At 41.5% G+C, this 17,610-nt stretch overlaps 1 protein-coding gene across 2 annotated transcripts in view; it reads right to left on the minus strand.

Moving 5' to 3' along the window:
* The window catches only part of PGM1 (phosphoglucomutase 1), a 66,683-nt gene that overhangs the window by 1,018 nt on the left and 48,055 nt on the right, over positions 1–17,610 (minus strand). For both annotated transcript variants that reach the window (XM_054484379.2, XM_054484382.2), the window contains exons 8-10: positions 10,599–10,734; positions 7,361–7,544; positions 4,740–4,874 (exon numbers count right to left, since the gene is read on the minus strand). In XM_054484379.2, the coding sequence (XP_054340354.1) occupies positions 4,740–4,874; positions 7,361–7,544; positions 10,599–10,734 (455 nt within the window). The remainder of the gene's footprint in view (positions 1–4,739; positions 4,875–7,360; positions 7,545–10,598; positions 10,735–17,610) is intronic.

The following is a 17,610-nucleotide window of genomic DNA, read 5'->3' on the forward strand; positions in this document are numbered from 1 at the left end:
GTCTCTTACCTGGAGCAGTGAGTGCCTCCACATCCACTTGTGCATCTTCCAATTTCTTTCCCACACTGTACCCAATGGGATTGATGTGGTTTGGCTCTGTGTCCCCACTCAAATCTCATCTTGTAGCTCCCATAATTCCCAAGTGTTATGGGAGGGACCCGGTGGGAGATGATTGAATCATGGGGGTGGGTCTTTTCTGTGCTGTTCTCATGATAGTGAATGGGTCTCATGAGATCTAATGGTTTTAAAAACAGGAGTTTCCCTGCACAATTTCTCTCTTTTGCCTGCTGCCATTCATGTAAGACATGACTTGCTCTTTCTTGCCTTCCACCGTGATTGTGAGGCTTCCCCAGCCACGTGAACTGTAAGTCCAATTAAACCTCTTTCTTTTGTAAATTGCCGAGTCTCGGGTATGTCTTTATCAGCAGTGTGAAAACAGACTAATACAGGAATCTTTTTTTTTTTTTTTGAGATGGAGTTTCACTCTTGTTGCCCAGGCTGGAGTGCAATGCTGCGATCTTGGCTCACTGCAATCTCTGGCTCCCAGGTTCAAGCGATTATCCTGCCTCAGCCTCTCTAGTAACTGGGATTACAGGCATGTGCGACCATGCCCGGCTAATTTTGTATTTTTAGTAGAGACAGGGTTTCTCCATGTTGGTCAGGCTGGTCTTGAACTCCCGGCCTCAGGTGATCTGCCTGCCTTGGCCTCCCAAAGTGTTGGGATTACAGGTGTGAGCCACTGCACCCGGCCTAATACAGGAATCTTTAAAAATGCAACAAGCCCTCCCCACATCTGCTTCTCGCTTAAAGAAAAAAGAATTCTGTTCCTTAAGTAAATAAATGCTTTCAATATTAAAAAAAAAAAACTACTAATCTAGTTGAACTGCCCATTTTACAGATGAGAAAATTGATACCCAAAGAGATGAAGTGATTTGACTAAATGACTCAATAGCAGAGCCAGGAGTAGTATATTTTCTACTGCTGACTGCTACTTTTTCTTATCTAAATCTCCACCGATTCATTATACCTGGATAAGGAGAATCAACTCCACCTGCTGAAACTACCACGTGCCATTCCCCTTAGGGCTTGGGCAGTCCCCACAAAGTGCTGATGGCCTAGCAGCTGCAGAATAAGGAAAGGCAGCTCCCTGGATAGACGGTGATACACGTGGGCATTGTGGGAACCTCACACCATCCACTGCCATTCCACCTCCTGAGGACTATGGTTCAGAGGAAACAAATTTCATTCATTCTTTGAATCTACCATGTGCCAGGCATTTATCTTGATGATCAAAAGACAAACACAATTTCCTTCTTCCTTTTCTCTTGTGCAATTACGTGTCTATAATGCAGACTCCATTGCCTTTGGTTGAAGTTTTAGGGATGCCTACAACACAACAAGGTACTGGTGATGACTGAAACTGGGGCCTGGCCACTGGAAAAAATGTAGAAGTGAAGCATTCTCTCATCTCCCACTTTCTGTAATAAAAGCAACTATACGCTCATGTGAGGTACCTACAATGGTCAAATTCATAGACACAGGAAGGAGAAAGGTGGTACCAGGGATTGTAAAAAGGGAGAAGTGGGGAGGTACTGTTCAATGGGTATAGAGTTTTAGTTTTGGGGAAAAAGTTTTAGAGATATGTTGGACAACAATATGAATATGTACAACATTATTAAACTACATACTTAAAAATGGTTATAATAGCAAATTTCATGTTATGCTTAAAATTAGACTAAAAAAACTAAGAGAGCTGCTTATTCTGAAAAGTTAATCCTATATGCCAGCCACAGTGTTTAAACATTTTACATTTATTATCTCCTTAAATCCCGGTAACAACTGGATGAAGTAGGTATTACTCTGCCATTTGACAGACAAGGAAACCAAGACTCATAAAATTGTAACAACTTACCCAGGGACACACAGTTATTAAGTGGCAGGAATAGAATTTAAAACAAGATCTCTCTAACTTTGCTCAAAACCACTATGCCAGGGGTTTCCAAATGAGTTTCAAAGGATTTTAATTAGGTGTTAGAAGAAAAAAGCCTTTGTAGAAAAATAAGCATGGCAAATGCTATTTGTTTTATTTTACTTTCAATTTTTTAATAAAAATTGTTTATGTTTAAGGTATATAATATGATGTCTTGATATACAAATACATAGTGAACTGATTACTAGAGTCAAGCCAACTAACGTATCAATCTTGTCACCTACTTACCTTTTTTGTTAGGGTGGTGATAGTGAGAAAAATTAAGATCTATCCTCCCAGTACATTTCAAGTGCTACTCATTATAGCCATCATGTTGTACATTCCATCTCTAGAACTGCTACATCCTACATAACTGAAATTTTGTACCCTTTGGACCAATATCTCTCCATTTTCCCCATTCACTAGCCCCTAGTAAGCCCCTTTCTGCTCTGTTTCTATGAGTTTCACTTTTTTTAGATCCCACATACAAGTGAAATCATGCAGTATTTGCCTTTCTGTGTCTGGCTTATTTCACTTAGCATAATGTCCTCCAGGTTCATCCATGTTATTGCAAATGGCAAGATTGGCAAGATTTTGGTTTTTGTTGTTTTAAGGCAGAATAATTTTCCATTGTGGTATACACACACACACACACACACATATATATCACAATGTCTTCATACATCTGTAGATGGGCACTTAGGTTGGTTCCATATCTTGACTATTGTGAATAATACTGAATGAACAAGACAGAACAGATATCTCTTTGACATATTTATTTCAGTTCCTCTGAATATATACCCAGAAGAGGGATTACTGGATCATATATTAGTACTAAAAAATTTTTAACTTTTTGAGGAACCTCCATACTTTTGCTTATTCCAAAATAGCTATACCAATTTATATTCCCACCAATAGTGTCTGATGGTTCCCTTTTCTCCACATCCTTGCCAACACTTGTTATCTTTTGTCTTCTTGAGAATAGCCATCCTAACAGGTGTGAGGTGACAACTCATTGTGGTTTTGATTTTCATTTCCCTGATGATCAGTGATGTGGACCACCTTTTCATACGCCTGTTGGCCATTTGTATGTTTTCTTTGGAGAAATGTCCTTCAGCAAATGCTATGTAAACAGGCACCTTTACTGCAAGTCTTCTCGGCACCCTCTTTTCTTCTTTCCTTTTCTTTTTTTAGAGATGAGGTCTTGCTATGTCACCAGGCTGAAGTGCAGTGGGTATTCACAGGTGTGATCCCACTACTCATCAGCATGGGAGTTTTGACCTGCTCTGTTTCCAACTTGGGCCGGTTCACCCCTCCTTATGCAATCTGGTGGTTCCCCTCTCCCGGGAGGTCACCATATTGATGCCAAACTTAGTGCAGACACCCAACAGGCATAGCACAATATAGCCCAGAACTCCTACGCTCAAGTGATCTTCCTGCCTCAGCTTCCTGAGTAGCTGGGACCACAAGTGTAGGCCACCATGTCCGAATTCTTGGAGCCTTTATGGTGCATTGTATGCTGTGAATCACCAAGAAGGGAGTAATATACCACAACACTTCCCCAACTTTTTTTAAGCTATGGAGCTCTGGTTGAGATAAGGATTGTGAAAAATACTTAAAGAAACTCTGTCCTGTCCTTCACTGCTTCCCCTTGGTGCCTCCATTTTTGGGGGTTGTCCTTCAAGTTCACTGTCCCACCCTTTGCTCCCGGAGTCCCTCCTTACTCTGATATACTTCTGAAGACTTTTGGGGGAATGGCTGAGGAACCCAGCTCACCAGGCTGCAGGTCTGCAGACTGTTCTGTGAAGACACATGAAACTGCCTCTCCTTGCCCCCACCAAATCTAAGACCCAGTGTGTGTTCTGCCCAAGCAGGTGATCAGACCAAACAAAGCAATGAAAGGCTGGTAATAGAGCAGAACACCAGATGAGGGGCTGCTTTAAAGATCAATTATCCTGGGTTGAGTGCAGTGGCTCACACATATAATCCCAGCACTTTGGGAGGCTGAGGTAGGAGGATTACTTGAGGCTAGGAATTCAAGACCAGCCTAGGCAATGTACTAAGACCTCCTCCCTATAAAAAGAAAAAACAAAAGAAATGAGCAGAGCATGGTGGCACGTGCCTCTAATCCTAGCTACTCAGGTAGCTGAAGTAGGAGGATTGCTTGAGCCCAGAAGGTGGATGTTGCAGTGAGCTGAGATTGTGTCACTGCACTCCAGCCTGGTCAACAGAGTGAGACCCTGTCTCAAAAAAAAAAAAGAGAGATTCATTATCCTTACTAGGCATGTAAACCTATTAACTGTTGCTTAACTTTTCTGTGCCTCAGTTTCCTTATCTGTAGCACAGAGAATAATAGTCTAAGTTATTTGAGAATTAAATGAGTATATTTTCATAATGGGCTTACAACAGAGTCTGGCAAACCATAAATGCTCAGAAAATTTTTTATTTTTAATTAATTAATTAATTTATTATTTATTTTTGATACAAGGTCTCACTCTTGCTCAGGCTGGAGTGCAGTGGTGTGATCTTGGCTCACTGCAGGCTTGACCTCCTGGGCTCAGGTGATCCTCCCACCTCAGCCTCCCTATTTTTATTATTATAATTATTATCTATAATGTTGTTGACATGGAGAAAGAAACATGGAAGAAAGTAAGCACAGCTGGTACCTTGTTGAGTCATTTGAGAAATGGGCATTGAAACACAGGCTCAATGGGAAACTATCATTCCCTTCAACAGAATGAACTAACCAGGGCACAGGGCTGGGCATTACCTGGGGGTCCTGGTTAATCTTGGCAATGTCCTTCTCATAGGTATCGATGTACAGCCGAATGGTGGCCCCGGCACTCCCAGTGCCGCTCAGACGGAAGATGATTCGAGAACCATCTGTGAAAATGAGCCGCAAGCCCTGGAAAAGATAAGCAGAGGTTTTTTTTCCCCATATGCTGGGAGACTGAAGGCTGGCAAATTATGAGGGGTCTATTTGGGAATGTAATTTCATCCATACTTGATCAATTGGAGGGTTAAATCCTTGATAAATGGCAGCAGCTGCCCCTTGTGAGCCTGCCTTCCGTCACCCTCTCTGCATCCAGCTGATGGGGGCTTAGCTATGGTGGGAGAGGCATTTCCAGGGTCAGGGGAGACCTGACCTCAGTGATGCTGGGTGATGTGAGGGCTTCCCTCCTCTCCCCACTTCCCTGTGATTTATGGACTAAACATTCCAGCTTGAAGCTTAATAATGAAGCACATAAAGCTGCTAGATGCAAAAATTCAGCCCCCAGATCAAAAAGGAAACATGGACCAAAGGGGCTGAAACCAGAGCAGAAGAGGTTTCAGGCAGATGAGGGGAAGAACTCTTACAAACCACTAGCAAAGGTCCTCAAAAGAGAACAGGAAGCCAGAGGTCCCAAATGGCAGAGACTGGCTATTCCCAACCTAACAAGCAGGAGCCAGTGGCCAATCTCCTGCCGATCCCTGATGACTCAAAGCGAGGTCTGTGTGAAGTGCCAAGCCCATCCTTGTCTCTGCTGCCCTCTCTTTTTCCTCCCCAGCGGTATCTCTGGACATCAATAATCTTCTCACTTGGGGAAAAATGTGTGGGAACTCTGGGGTAGATATTTCCCAACCTGAGGGAAGAAGGCTGGGACAGAAGTTGCCTGAGGGCTCTTCGGTCTTTATGAGTCTATCCATCCTCTGTAAAAAGGAGAACTTTGCATAACGCCAAAGACTGACCAAAAAGACGCTGCTCCTCACCTGCTGTTCGTCACTAATCCCCATCTGGTATTTAATGGTGCCATTCATTAGCACTGATTAGTGAAGACAGTAGATGAAATACACAGAGGACATGCCACAGTTAGTCACTACGGGAAGGATATGGTCCATTTTCACTGACCATTTCTTGCTTTCCAGAAACACACCAGGGTTGGTCTCCTTTCCTCACAGCTTCAACTTGAAGCCTCTAAAATTCTTTTCACTAGATTGCAGATGTTCTATCTACATATGTTGGATCATATTTTTCCCTCCTATCTGGTCTCACATCTAAATGCTTGGATTTTCTGATTACAGAAAGTGGGGCAGCTGCTTTCTTTACAGCACAGAGGGCAGCTCTTGAGCTTAGGCCACTGTCTCCTATACACACCTTTGCACCTCTCCTCCCTCCTGGCAGATGCCAGAGGCACTGCAGAGCTGGGATTTACTTTTCCTGGACTTCCCTTCTGTCTCTGAAGGCTTAATTACACAAACTTCTGTCCCACTCTGCCATCCCTCAGTTCCACTCTCTCCTTTTCTACACCCCTTTCTTCCTCAACCACAGGTCTCTCTTCTAATTATCTCAGGCATAATTTACAATCATCCAAACTGGACCCAAAGTTCTCACAAATGGCAAACAGGCACAAGGATGAGAAACCACTTGTGCTAGAAGTTGAGGAGGGGAGACTCCAGGCACTGAGGGTTGCTGTGGCCCATCCATCCATTCACTGCCTGCTCCCCAGAGGGAAGCTTCCAGTAAATCCCACAGCCCAGCCCTTCCAAACCCTATGAGATGCCTTGAGAAGGACCAGGCCAAAAATCTGGGTCAACTGGAAAAAAGTAAACTGGGAGGTTGCAACAGAATCTTCATCCTGCTTTTTATTCCATTATGAATTGCGAGAGATGAGTTTACTCTGTGACAACAACAGGCAACAGAAGCAGAGGTGAGAGAACCCTGGGCCATAAGTGTTCATGAGAAGCCGGGAGAAAGCCTGACCCAGCCTGCAGCCTAGGGTACCCGGCACACAGTGAGGGAAGCACTAACAATTCTGTCCACATCTAGAGATGCTCCAGGCCCTAAACTGTGGCATCTTGCCAGGTACTGCTGTGTTAGGTGGGGTGCCAGTCACGTGCTGCGAATGACGATGGTCAACGTTTCTAAGTCTAGGAATGCCTCATCTATTTTTCTCTCCTTTAGAAACTAGAACATATGAGAGAAACGTATAAAGATAATGCCACTTACATGCTGTCACTCTGCTATAATCTGCTGACAGAAAAGAGAGGAGTTGATATCTAAGTTCCCACGATTCTCCCGCTTTCTTAGATTCTGGGTCTCCTTTCTGCATGTACAATGGACACATCATCTTGCATATAATTCCAGAGGGTGCAAAAATCCCTCTGGAGTCCAGGTTAAGAATCCCAGAATGAGGGTAACGGACAGTGCATAGAACCAGGGCATAAACCACTGTCCCAACGAGAGCATGTGAGAGTCACGTGGGACAGCAGAAAACCAGTAAGAACAGCTACCCTAGAAAAACACGGCAGCAAAAGAAAAATGGCCAACAGGAACTTTTTCATTTTTCCCTTGAGATGTCAGAGATGAAGCTCTGAGGTCTCTCTCCCACTTACACACAGGTCTGTTTCTACCTGATTTCTTGAAATGCTTCCATCCACTGGGTCGCTGTATTCAAAGTTATCGGCCTTCTCCACGGTGTAAACTTTGTCATTTGCTGAGAACTGCTTCCCCACAAAGGAGCGATCAAACATCAGGGCTTCCAAGTCCTTCATCATTTTGTTTGCGCCCTCAGCTTCCACCTCCTCGTAATCATACCTGGAAGAAGTCACGAAGTTGAGGCCCACGGGCTGACTGCAGATCACACCAAGGCCTATCAGTCAGCACTTTCTTCATCATTTGTTTGGCCCTCCCCCAAACACTACTATCTACCCTACCCCAAACACTCCCCCAAACACAAAACTATCTAACTTCAGAAGAAGCTGGCAAAAAAAAATACAGGCCTGTCAGTCACTGGGGGTGGAACAGGCCAGGGATGAAAGGAAGGGTTTGGAGGATTTCAGGGAAGGGTTATGAGCTTCTGAATAAGCAGAAAACACCCATCTTGGCATTTCTACAGAATAAAGCTCTAAGATGTTTCAAAGGCTTTTGAAAGATGCTATCTAACATTTAGTCACCACATCCTGAGGAGGTAAAATGAAAAGCAATGTTATCTCTGGAGAACTCTCTTGAAAGGAGCACGTGACTCAGGCACTTCTCCTCCAAGCTCCCTGGGCTTCTCTGGGGTGAATGCTGGGCCTGCTCCCAGCCTGAGACCTGCCTGAGGCTGCTGAGATTTTGACTAAGGAGAGTTCCAGCTCCACAGGAGCTTCCTAAAGCAGGGCCAAGTTTTCACCGACCAGATGAAGACACCAAACACTGACTCTTTACATCTAAAATGCCTCTTTTTTCTTTCATTAATTTTAGTAAGTTTCAAGATACATGTGCAGAATGTGCAGGTTTGTTATATAGGTAAATGTGTGCCATGGTGATTTGCTGCACCTATCAACCCATCACCTAGGAATTAAGCCCCAAATGCATTAGCTGTTTATCCTGATGCTCTCCCAATTTTTTTTTTTTAATTTTGTTTTAAGTTCCGCCTCCCTCCTTTCAGTGGGAGTGGACTTTGGTCCAAGGTCCTTTGGGTTCACCCTGACAGAGGAGGCCCAGTGCGGATGAAAAAGGGCCAAGGAAAAAAGTGCATCACAAATGAAATTCTATAAAGATGAGTTTTCCTTCAAGAATTCTTTTTGACTTCTTTCTTATGATGTTAAAGACTTGTACAGGTGGCTTTTCTTGACCTAGTGGCATACACCCTCTTGAGAGAGTTATTTTTTAGAAGCTCAAGATAGCAGAGTCTATATTTATTTGTAATCATGAAATAGATACGATATATGCAAGATGACACCTCTGAGACATGAGAAATGCTGAGGAATTAAGACCAGCCTATTCTGGCTCCAGGATTCTACGAATCAAGGGCCAAACATGTTGTCCCCTTAATCTTAAAGTCAGCTCTTTCCCCCAGTTAACATGATAAACAACAAGAAATTACAACCAGGTATTTGTGCTTTACATTTTTGACCTCTGGGTACTCCAGAGAAATGTTTTCTAAACCCTAGGCACAGAGGGGTGGAATAGAAAGAGTCTGGGTTTTGCAATCAGACAGATGAGCTATGAATCCAGCCTCTATTGGCTATTAATTGTGTGACTACAGGGCCAGTTGCCCTATCTCTCAGAATCTCAGCTACCTTATCAATAACTCTTTTGAAGCTAAAGTGAGACAATGCATGCAAAAGTGCAGCACTTTTGTTCAATAAGTGGAAGGTATAATGGAGTTTTAACTGATCATAAATGCAGGTACTAAGGACTTGATTTGTAATACTTGGTTAGCAGTTATATTTGATAATTAATAAAATTATGTTAAAATAGTTTTTATATGGAGGATTGTGACTAATTCAAGGGTGTGACCCTTTCTCTGAACAACCCCTCCTAACCTTATTCTACTCTGGCTATTGTTCACCTGTTAACTCATTCATTTATCTCTTCAAAACGTATTTATGCAGTCTCTACTATAAGTTGGGTGCTTAGGGCACAAAAACAGACATGGCCCTGTTTTTATGATACTCTAGGTTCTAGAGAGTTCATGACTGCTGTTCTGAATGACCAGGTTTTTCTGTCTGTTATTAAGTAGGGATTTTTTTGCCTTGGTTCCCAGGGCTACTGTGTGGTGTCAGGTAGTTATTACTTATTCCTTCCACAAAAGAGTAACGTGAAAGAGAAAGAGATCAATGAACCTGTCCAAAGTTAATAAAATAATTCTGATTAAGGAGCTTAATTTACTTAGTTGAATTCTTTCTTGACTATCCAGAGATCACGGACTATAAAATCTGGGATATATTTTTTAAATTCTCTGGTCTAACTCACCCATTTTATAGAACAGGCAACTGAGGTCCAGAGAAATTACACCTATTCATTTCTTATACATAAACAATTCATCTAATATCCTTTTTACCATATTTTCTCTCTATAATTGGAATACTGAGGTACAGAAAAATTCTTGTTAGATTTTTACACTAACTGGGGGAAAGGCAAATTGGAATTAGTGAAAAGTACTACTGTCAAAGTTTTTTTAATGCTTTTTAAAAATAGAAGTATGCATGATAAAGAATAATTACTAAGTATTCTAAGTATTTTGTTCACTGCTGAATTCCAAGTACCCGATGGAAATCGGGTATACAGTAAATATCTGTTGAATAAATTAAAAAAATATTGACAAGTATATAGCCCTTGGGGACCTATTTCACAAGGCAGAAAAGTTGATGTGGACTAAGCATAATTGTTTCTATAATTTATGAAAAAAAGTTTCTAGGCTTTCAGTGCCCCAGAGTTTACAAAACATTTTCAGACTCATTATTCATTTAATCCTCTCAACAGCTGGACTGTTATTCCCATTTCTACAGATGACAAAACTGAGTACAGAGAAAAGCTAAATGGCTCCCCAGTCTAATAAGGGGAAGAAATAAAATTCTAATCCATTTCTCTGAATCCAAATCCAATCTTATGATCATGTCCATCCAATGGGCACATTTAAAATGCTTATAAAGCATTTATTCTTTTGATTATGTTAGCTAAATTTTTAAAGCCTCACTCTTTATGGCTGACATAAAAATTGACTTCATTTCATCCCTGACCGAATTATTTTTAAAGTCTCCAATTGAGAGAGGCTGGATGAACTAGAGTTTTATTAGTACTTAGGAGAGGCTGTGGATGCGCAAGAATTCTCTCTGCCCACTTCCCCACCTTACCTTGTACCCCAGCTGGGCTGTGGCTCACCTGGTGAAGAAATTCCGGCCATACTTTTGCCAATGATCTTTGAGAATGTCCTCCACACTCTGCTTGCGGGTGGCTAGGATGGAGAGCCAGGCAAGGACAGCCCACAGTCCATCTTTCTCACGGATGTGGTCAGAACCTGGAAGGGGGAGAGCAAGCTGCTGTAAGAAACGTGCTTCTCCCAGTACCTGAGAAGGTACTTGATATGGTTTGGCTCTGCATCCCCACCCAAATCTCATGTTGAGGGAGGGACCTGATGGGAAGTGATTGGATCATGGGGGGCAAAGTTCCCCCTTGCTGTTCTCGTGATAGTAAGTGAGTTCTCATGAGATCTGGTTGTTCAAAAGTATATAGCACTTCCCCCTTCGCTCTCTCTCTCCTGCAGCCGTGTGAAGAAGGTGCCGGCTGCCTCTTCATCATTCTGCCATGATTGTACGTTTCCTAAGGCCTCCCAGCCATGGTTCCTGTACAGCCTGCAGAACTGTGAGTCAATTAAACCTCTTTTCTTCATAAATTACCCAGTCTCAGGTAGTTCTTTATAGCAGTGTGAGAACAGACTAATACAGTACTCAACAGTAGGTGTGCAGACCCAAATAAAGGAGGCACACTGCCTGACTGAGGACTTGGGTACACAGGAGGAATCACATATTAAGTAGGCAACATGATACTGAAAAGAAATTGATGCTTCCCAAAGTGATTTAGAAATTTAAGGCATAAGTCAATAAAAGTGTCAGTGAGATAATTAGGTGGAATTTGATATATCAGTTATAAAGTATTAATGTGAAGAAAAAACACAATAGATCTTAAATGAACAAACAGCAGAAGAACATGACCATTATAAAATTTCAATAATTCAAATAGTCTGGTAGCTTAACAGAACAACAGAGTGCATCTGGAAAGAGATCCAAGCACACATGAGGCTTGAGTGTATGACAAAGGTCTCACTGCAAGGCTGTGGGAAAAGAGTAGATTACTTTTTAAATGGCATTTGGATAACTGGATAAATAGCTTTAAAAAATTGTTTTCTTCCCTATAAAACACCATAACAAAAATAATTCCAGTTGAACTAAAAATTCGAATGTAAAACCTGAAAGCTTTTAAATACTAGTATATATTATATTAATATACATTTCTTTTTATATATTTACATATATAAATCTTAGGGGTGATAATGTAAATTCAGTATTCATAAAAGAAAACATTGATGTATTTATCTACTTAAAAATCAGCATTTCTATACTGTAAAACTACTATGGACAAAATTAAAAGCCCATTGACAAACTTTAAAAAATTAAAGAGATCTGGTTGTTTAAAACTGGATAGCACTTAAGGTAGATGTTTAATACTATATATATATATATATATATATATAATTTTATTTTTTGAGACGGAGTTTCGCTCTTTTGCCCAGGCTGGAGTGAAGTAGCATGATCTTGGCTCACTGCAACCTCTGCCCCCCCAGGCTCAAGCGATTCTCCTGCCTCAGCCTCCTGAGTAGCTGGGATTATAGGTGCCCGCCACCATGCTCAGCTAATTTTCGTAGTTTTAGTAGAGACAGGGTTTCGCCATGTTGGCCAGGCTGGTCTCGAACTCCTGACCTCAGGTGATCCATCCGCCTCGGCCTCCCAAAGTGCTAGGATTACAGGCGTGAGCTACTGTGCCCAGCCACATTTGATATATTTTAAGGCAGATGTTTAATACATTCAATATAGAAAAAATTATTATGTATGAATAAGAAAAAAGAATTTCAATAGAAAAACAGGCCAAGGATATCAATAGGCGATTTGCTAAACAATACACATACACATATACACCTAACCAATTGGTATAATAAAAAGCTGGTGTTATTTTTAAGAAGAAAAATTAAAGTTAAAACCACAATGAGAAACTGCTACTTGCTTGACAAAAGGTATAAAAATCCACAAGTGTAAAAATCTGAACAGCCAGTGCCAGGAGAATAAAAGGGAAATGGGATTCCACCATAGAGCTGGTGGGAGTGGACGCTGGCACAATCCTTCTGGACATCAATTTGGCAAAAAAGGATCAAAGCCTTCAAATTGGGCCTACTCATGGATCCAGCAACTCCAAGACACTGTTCTTCAACCATTAACGTTTGGTTAAACAAACCTTAATGATGTCTCTTAAAGGAGACATCTGTCTCCTGCTAAGGTCCTTGCTAAAATCTTTAACAAAATTTTTAAATGGGCTTCTCGGGAGTATGTGCTTATATGCATGGACACCCTTTTCCAAGAGCCTGATATGGAACACAACTGTCATTTTTTGCCTTTAAACTCCTTATTCTGAAAGAAAGCAGTCTACATGGAGCCTTATTTTCTGATTTCTGAATAGAACTGTATACAATTGCTCTATAATCATGCTCTCACATTATCCTATGTTGAATTCTTTATGTGCCTGCCCTACTGCACTTCCCGCTGGGTCTTATTCTTCTTGGAATTGTTAGAGTATCTAGCACCATGCTGGGTATGCAGGAGGCACGTGGTGTTTTTCCTTCCTCTCTTCATCCTTTCAGACCCAGCTCAAATGTCCTCCCTTTTTTAAGACTAGCTCCCAACTTCCCTAGGCAATCATGAACTCCCTTCTCTTTCTTCTCCTATAGCAACTTGCACAAAACATCTGGGGTGGCATCAGCCTCCTCGAGTCTCAACCATCTGTTTGTGAGCCTTTCTCCCCACTAACTGTGTGCTTCTTAGGGGCATCTCTTATTTATCCTTGTAATTAAGTCTGGTGACTAGCATAGCACAAGGAATACGGTAAATAACTAATTATGAAAGACTGTGTGAATGAATCAACCAATCAATTTACTCCAACACTTTCTCTTTCTATTTTTGGTTCTTAAAAAAACATGACTTTTTCTTTCAAAAGACTTTTCTCTTCAATAGGAGAAGTTAACAGTCCTCAAAACCCGGATGCCAGTAAAACTAGAGAGTAGGCAATATTTTTAGTGCTTTATATAACATATTTTAAAAATGTTTACCTAATTTTACTATCTTTAGACTTTTATTTGCCCTTACTGCTATTTTAAGGAGCAGAAAGCTCTCTGGCTCTTACGGCTTTTGCAAATGATATGTTTTGGCAACAGTTCATCCTGAGAAGCAAGATTCTGGCAGCTTCCCTAATATATTGGGAATTCATGACAGCAGTATACAGCTTGGAATTATTTGTCTGTGCTCCACTGGGTTTTTTTCTTCCTTCTTTTTTTTTCCTTAATTTTTTTTCTTTTTTCTCTTTTGGCTAGACTGAAAGCATAGAAGGCAGTGTTCCTTTGTGGCTTTTCCTGCCCTAAGTAAGGAACTTGATTTTTTCTTTTATGTGGAAATGAAAATAAAATCTAAAAATCTTACCCAACTCTGGCCAAGTTACTTGGAGATAACTAAATCATACACCTAATACTATAAACAAAATACCTGCCCTGGGTAAGGTATCTGATTCCAATTGCATAATCCTCAGCCTCTTTGGATATTCTGGTTCATCACTAATCACCTTGGATGTATCAAAAACTCCAGGTAATTCAATTAATACTCAAGAAGTTGGAGCAAATTTCATTTTCTTCACGGTTCTGATGAATGACACCAAGTTTCCAGTGGAAAATACCAATGGTGCAGGTACATGTTTCTAAAGCTATTCTTTTTGCAGTTGTGGCTCAGTAGATAAAGCTTGATACTTAAGAATCAGATAAACCTGAATTTGAGGCTCTGTTACTTGTAAACTACTTGAATTTGGACAAATCACATTTTCTGAGCCTCAGTTTCTTCAACTGCAAAACAGAAACAATGCTAACTTCTCTCTCATAACTGTGAGAAATTACTACGAAAAAGCAAGTAGAAATATTTTATACATTGTGAGGTGTAATGTAACTACTAGATACTGTTTTGAATAAAAGTATTTTATGGAAATACTTTATTTTATGGAAATATTTTATTTTATGGAAAAATAAAAGGATTTTATGGAAAATTATTACATTTTCCACTGACTTTATTATGCTTTTAAAAATAATGCTCCTTGACTGTACATATTGGAGAAGAAAATGGAAGAATATAACCTAATATGCTCTTTCCTCTGGGCACTGGGATTACAGTGTTTTTTTCCTCCTTCCTTATTTTCTCATAATGAACATAAATTACTTGTTTCATTATGTTTTAATTTTAGAAAGAAAACAAAGCCAAGCTCATTTAACTGTGAGAAAGGTAAAACATTCTGGGCAAGGACTTCTAGTCCCAGCTGGCACAAAAGACAGTGGTGGGTTTTGCACTGGGTCTCTTCACCCTTGCTCCGCTCAGGGACAGGAATTCACCCTTTCAGCATCTTCAAACACCTGTCACTTTACTTCGGCCTAATCAGCACCTTGTGATAAGCACATACTCGGCTCAGCCAGGGCACATCCTGGGTCTCAGCCAAGAAAAATGTCAACCATTCCTGAGGGAGCCAAGAGCTAACAGTTTAGGGATTGGGTTACATTTACCAGTATGGGCATCTCAGGAGCTGTCCTGGCTTCTGCCCCTGCCAGGTGACAGGCCTGAGGATGGGGACATGGCAGCTGAAAAACAGCTGCATGGAGTTCCCTGAAAGTACCAGTGTCTATCTGTCTCTTTCTTTTTCTGTCAATTTCTCTCTCTCCTCCAGCCCCCTGAACATACAGTTCTCACTTCCTGGAAAGCCCACTCCACATACACCTACTAGCCTGGCTAACATGTCCTGCAATTACTTTCAACTTCAGTCTTATCCAGGATGCCCTCCCCATGCCCTCTGTGCTTCTACCACTCCCTGTGATCACGCCGTACCCTAGACTATGAGTTGTACTCCCCAAACAGGGGTTGGCCCAAAGTCAGTTGTTAAGACAGTCTGCCCAAAGAATGGCCGGGCCCCAGTTGACTGGCTGGGAGGCTCAGGTGACCTGCTGTGTCTGCAGTCCTGTCCTCTTGGCCTTCCACTGCAAAAACAACTTCACTTGGAAAGGAAGGTTAGCTCCTCAGAAAGCCTTTTCCAGACCACTCCAGCCCCCAGGAGGCTGGCGCCAGGAACTGTCAGGCCTTCCACTTAGCAATGAGGCCTGACCTGCCTCATTACTGCCCCTGGAACTTGGTTTCCTTTCCATAAGGTGCCTTTGGAAGAAGGTAGTTTAAGTGCCTGATAAGCAGGAACTGTGTCCTAACACAAACTTCACTTTACACTCAACAAATGTGAATCAGTGCCAGCATATACCAAGCACATAAGAAGATACCAAGATGCACAAGGCGTGTCCCCTGCCCTCACAGATGAGCACAGACATACAGGTGAGGGAGACAGGCAGATAACAGTTTAACTGAGTGAGTTATGATTAGGGTATAAGCCTAGTTCTACTGGGGTACTCTGTCTAGGCTATCCCCAGACATGGGGTGCTACAATCTTCCCCTGTGGGCTTTGCCGACAGGGAAATGTACTCAGTAGCTATGCAAGTTAGGATGGGCAGAAAGCCAGAAAGAAAATCTAATCTCCTACACCACAGAACTAAGTTAGGCACCCTAAGAATAAAGCTCCCAAAGTACCCCTGTACTTCACCTTCTATTGCTTTGCACACTTGTAAGTCATGGAGCCCTCTATGAGAAGGCCTTGTTCACCATGTGTCCCAGAGTCTAACTCAGTATCCAGGATAAAGTCAAAGTTCAATAAATATTTGAGGAATGAATCAACGCAAAATGTACAAACATGAAGGACTTTTCATAAGAAACTAAAATTAAAAGAAATTTGCAAAGCGTTAATGTCGTATTTCTTTATCACTCCTTTATGATGCATTAGCACTAGAACCTTTAAAGATAGGACAGGGAAAAAATATTGCTAGCCTCTAGACCTGACCGGATCATAACTTACTATCTCTAAGTGATACCAAGTTCATCATCAACCTGGTTTCCCATCGCTCTTTCCCAAGTCCCCTATTTTCCTGAGGAAGGGTTCAAATGCATGGTATTGTATACTATTCAGTGACTTCATTTTCAAAGTCCCAACAATTCTAAGGTGGGATGGAACTGACCGTCTGCCCTCTGCCATTGTGTATAAACATGTACATAATCATCCATGGTTAGGAAGAAAAAACAGCTTTGTACCATGAGATCAACAAACAACAACAGGCTCATCCTGTCTAGTTCTGGTCCCCATTTATCCGTGGTGTTTGTAATGCTGACCTCTGAAGAAGTAAGTGTCCTAGCTTCTGTGATTACCATATCCAGGTGAGAAAGCTGCTGCTCCTCCAGCACAAACAGACTAATGTATAATGTATACAAACAGACTAATGTATAATGTTAGTAATATTCCAAGATTGTTCTTCAGATGCTAGTGGTTTGTTTTACTCAGTGGGCCAGTCCTGAAGTTAGACTCCTTTGCACCTCTTTGCAAGCAAACTTCTTTTCTTTTTTAAAAGCGCATTTCTTCCCACAAAGACCTTAGGGTTCCCAACCCTGGACTGTGGAGTGGAAGTGGTGTTGAGTCATTACAGGGGTCCCAGACTACGGCAAGAGGTGAGGTATGGATTCTCCATTGAGGTGGGTGGTTAAGCCAGAAAGCAGTGACCAGTCACTATGGTTCCAGCATCATACAGGAATTTACATCAGATACCTTTTAAAGTTTTTTCTTTTCCAACAGCAGGAATCTGTTTGTCTAAATGGAAGGTGCCAAGTGAATAGTGTTCACGAACGCATTCAACAAGCATTTACTGAGCACCTGTTCTATGCTGGGCTCTAAGGGAGGCTCGAGGGACACAATGCAGGATAAGATACATAAGATCTCTGTCCTCATGGCATATACAGCCTAGTGGAGCCAACAGACATTAATCGAATAACCATAAGTAATTATAAAATCACAGCTGCAACAAGTACAACGAAGAAGAGGTACATGGTGCCACAAGAGCCAATAATCAGGTGATTTGGCCCACTCTGAAAGGTCAAGGAAGTGTTTTTGAGAAATTGTCTCTGCTATCGCCTGGAAAAATACAGAAATAAAGCACTCTGTGCTCAATTAAGCTATA

Source organism: Pongo pygmaeus, chromosome 1 (genome assembly GCF_028885625.2).
Source record: "Pongo pygmaeus isolate AG05252 chromosome 1, NHGRI_mPonPyg2-v2.0_pri, whole genome shotgun sequence".
NCBI classification, from domain to species: domain Eukaryota; kingdom Metazoa; phylum Chordata; class Mammalia; order Primates; family Hominidae; genus Pongo; species Pongo pygmaeus.